The following is a 1,758-nucleotide window of genomic DNA, read 5'->3' on the forward strand; positions in this document are numbered from 1 at the left end:
GGGGATTTCGTAGCATAACGATGACATATAGCAATATTTCATCAGTAAAAGAGATTGATATGGTGTTTTTAAATGGCAATATATATCAGCATATGAAGATATTGGGATATTTTAATGGATCAATATTTTTTCCCTCGTCTTTAGAAGTTTTTAAGTCTGTAAAAAAGAAGTTTTTGAGGAAGAAGTATTTTTTTTGTTAGACTTTAGAAACTCAGAAGCTGATCAATATATCAGTTTTAAGGCCGATACCGATAGGGGGCCGATTATATCGTGCATCCCTAGTAAAAATGATCTTATCATTGAGTTGGGGGTAAATGGACATGTCCTTTGCAGATGTAGGAAATAAAGGCCACAGTGATGCACCTTTCTGTTTGCACTTTGATAACATCTCCTCTCAGATCCTCCAGCCACAGTATTCCTTCTGTCCTCTTCAATGGGCTGCTTTTCAAATCTTTGTTTAAAGATAGGAAATTTAGGAATCTGCAACAGATCCTTCAAAGGATCCTGAACATTCCTAATTTTTGAAAAAAAAAAGGTACTTCTTGTAAGAGTTGTCATAAAATACAACATTATTCTCATAATATTATGATTTTATTCTCATTAAACATAGACAAACTTTGTCATCTTATATACACAGAGTGTATACAACATTTCGATGCATACAGTTTCTCAACAGTGAAAGAGAAGCTTACAACATTTAAATTAATATTTCGATTTATAAAATGCAGATGTGATCAGAAAAATATGGTGCAAAATGCAGTAGAAACATTGAGTAGAGTTCAACTTAAAGGGAATTGGGGAAAAAAAAATCTTCATAGCTGATAGGATGCTGATCCACTTAAGCAGACGCAGATCTCAAGTTCTCCTTCAGGGACCATCTATTGTCTGCTTCTGCCAGCAGACCCACTGCATTATTCAGTGAGGCCTCCCATCATGAGTCTGCATGCCTTGGTGCTTCAATTTATAAACCTGTGGCCATATGATGTGAAGTGATTGGAACTCCTGTATCTAATAATGTGCAGGTAGTTCTGCAGGTGCTTCTGCATAAAATAAGGAACGTTTTGCAGGTATGAGGATGTAGGAATGCATCATCAAAGCACTGCTTTGATCACAACTAGAAAACTGGGAAATTGAAAGAGGGTAGTTGACAGTTTGGATAGGAAGCCTCTTAAAGCTATTATGGTTTGTAGGGGTCACGAGTTCAGGTTTATGAATATTTAATGATACATTTATTAATTCTCCTTAGACCGTAAGGGGAATGTACCAGGCAATACCGTGTTTGACTCCATCCCAATGCAGGCTTTTTACTTTCTCCATTTTTTCGGTCATTTCCTCCATGTCTAAATCTTAAAAAAACTTGGTTGTCAAAAGCTTTCATAGTGATTAAAATATTTTTTTTTTCTCAGACATTTACTTAAAAGAACCATCTTCAGATTGGGAGGATGATAAGAGAGAATCGAATGTGGATGAAAGTTATTGGTTAATTAATGGATCCAAAGTTGATTGATTTTGTTGATTGACCTGAGCTTTCCCTGTATGTTTCTGTAACAATTATGGAGTACCTAGACGGTCGCTGCTAATGTAACCCACAGCACATAAAGGCCCTACTTCCGGGTTCGATCTGATAGTAGTGCGCCCTGTCCCTTTAAAAAGGGGGCGGATCCCTGACCCATACAGATTGCTCCACAGATGCTACTATATGATAACCTGACTCCGCCAGATGGATTTGCTCCGCATATCCATCTGGAAACCTTCCGT

The 1,758-nt window shown here is 37.3% G+C and overlaps 1 protein-coding gene across 1 annotated transcript in view; it reads left to right on the forward strand.

Moving 5' to 3' along the window:
- Positions 1 to 1,069: 1,069 nt before the first annotated feature.
- The window catches only part of LOC107082024 (globoside alpha-1,3-N-acetylgalactosaminyltransferase 1-like), a 9,076-nt gene continuing 8,387 nt past the window's right edge, over positions 1,070 to 1,758 (forward strand). Inside the window, exon 1 of the mRNA XM_015370444.1 lies at positions 1,070 to 1,077. Within this exon, the coding sequence (XP_015225930.1) occupies positions 1,070 to 1,077 (8 nt within the window). The remainder of the gene's footprint in view (positions 1,078 to 1,758) is intronic.

Source organism: Cyprinodon variegatus, unplaced genomic scaffold, assembly GCF_000732505.1.
Source record: "Cyprinodon variegatus isolate N-32 unplaced genomic scaffold, C_variegatus-1.0 Scaffold46, whole genome shotgun sequence".
NCBI lineage: Eukaryota > Metazoa > Chordata > Actinopteri > Cyprinodontiformes > Cyprinodontidae > Cyprinodon > Cyprinodon variegatus.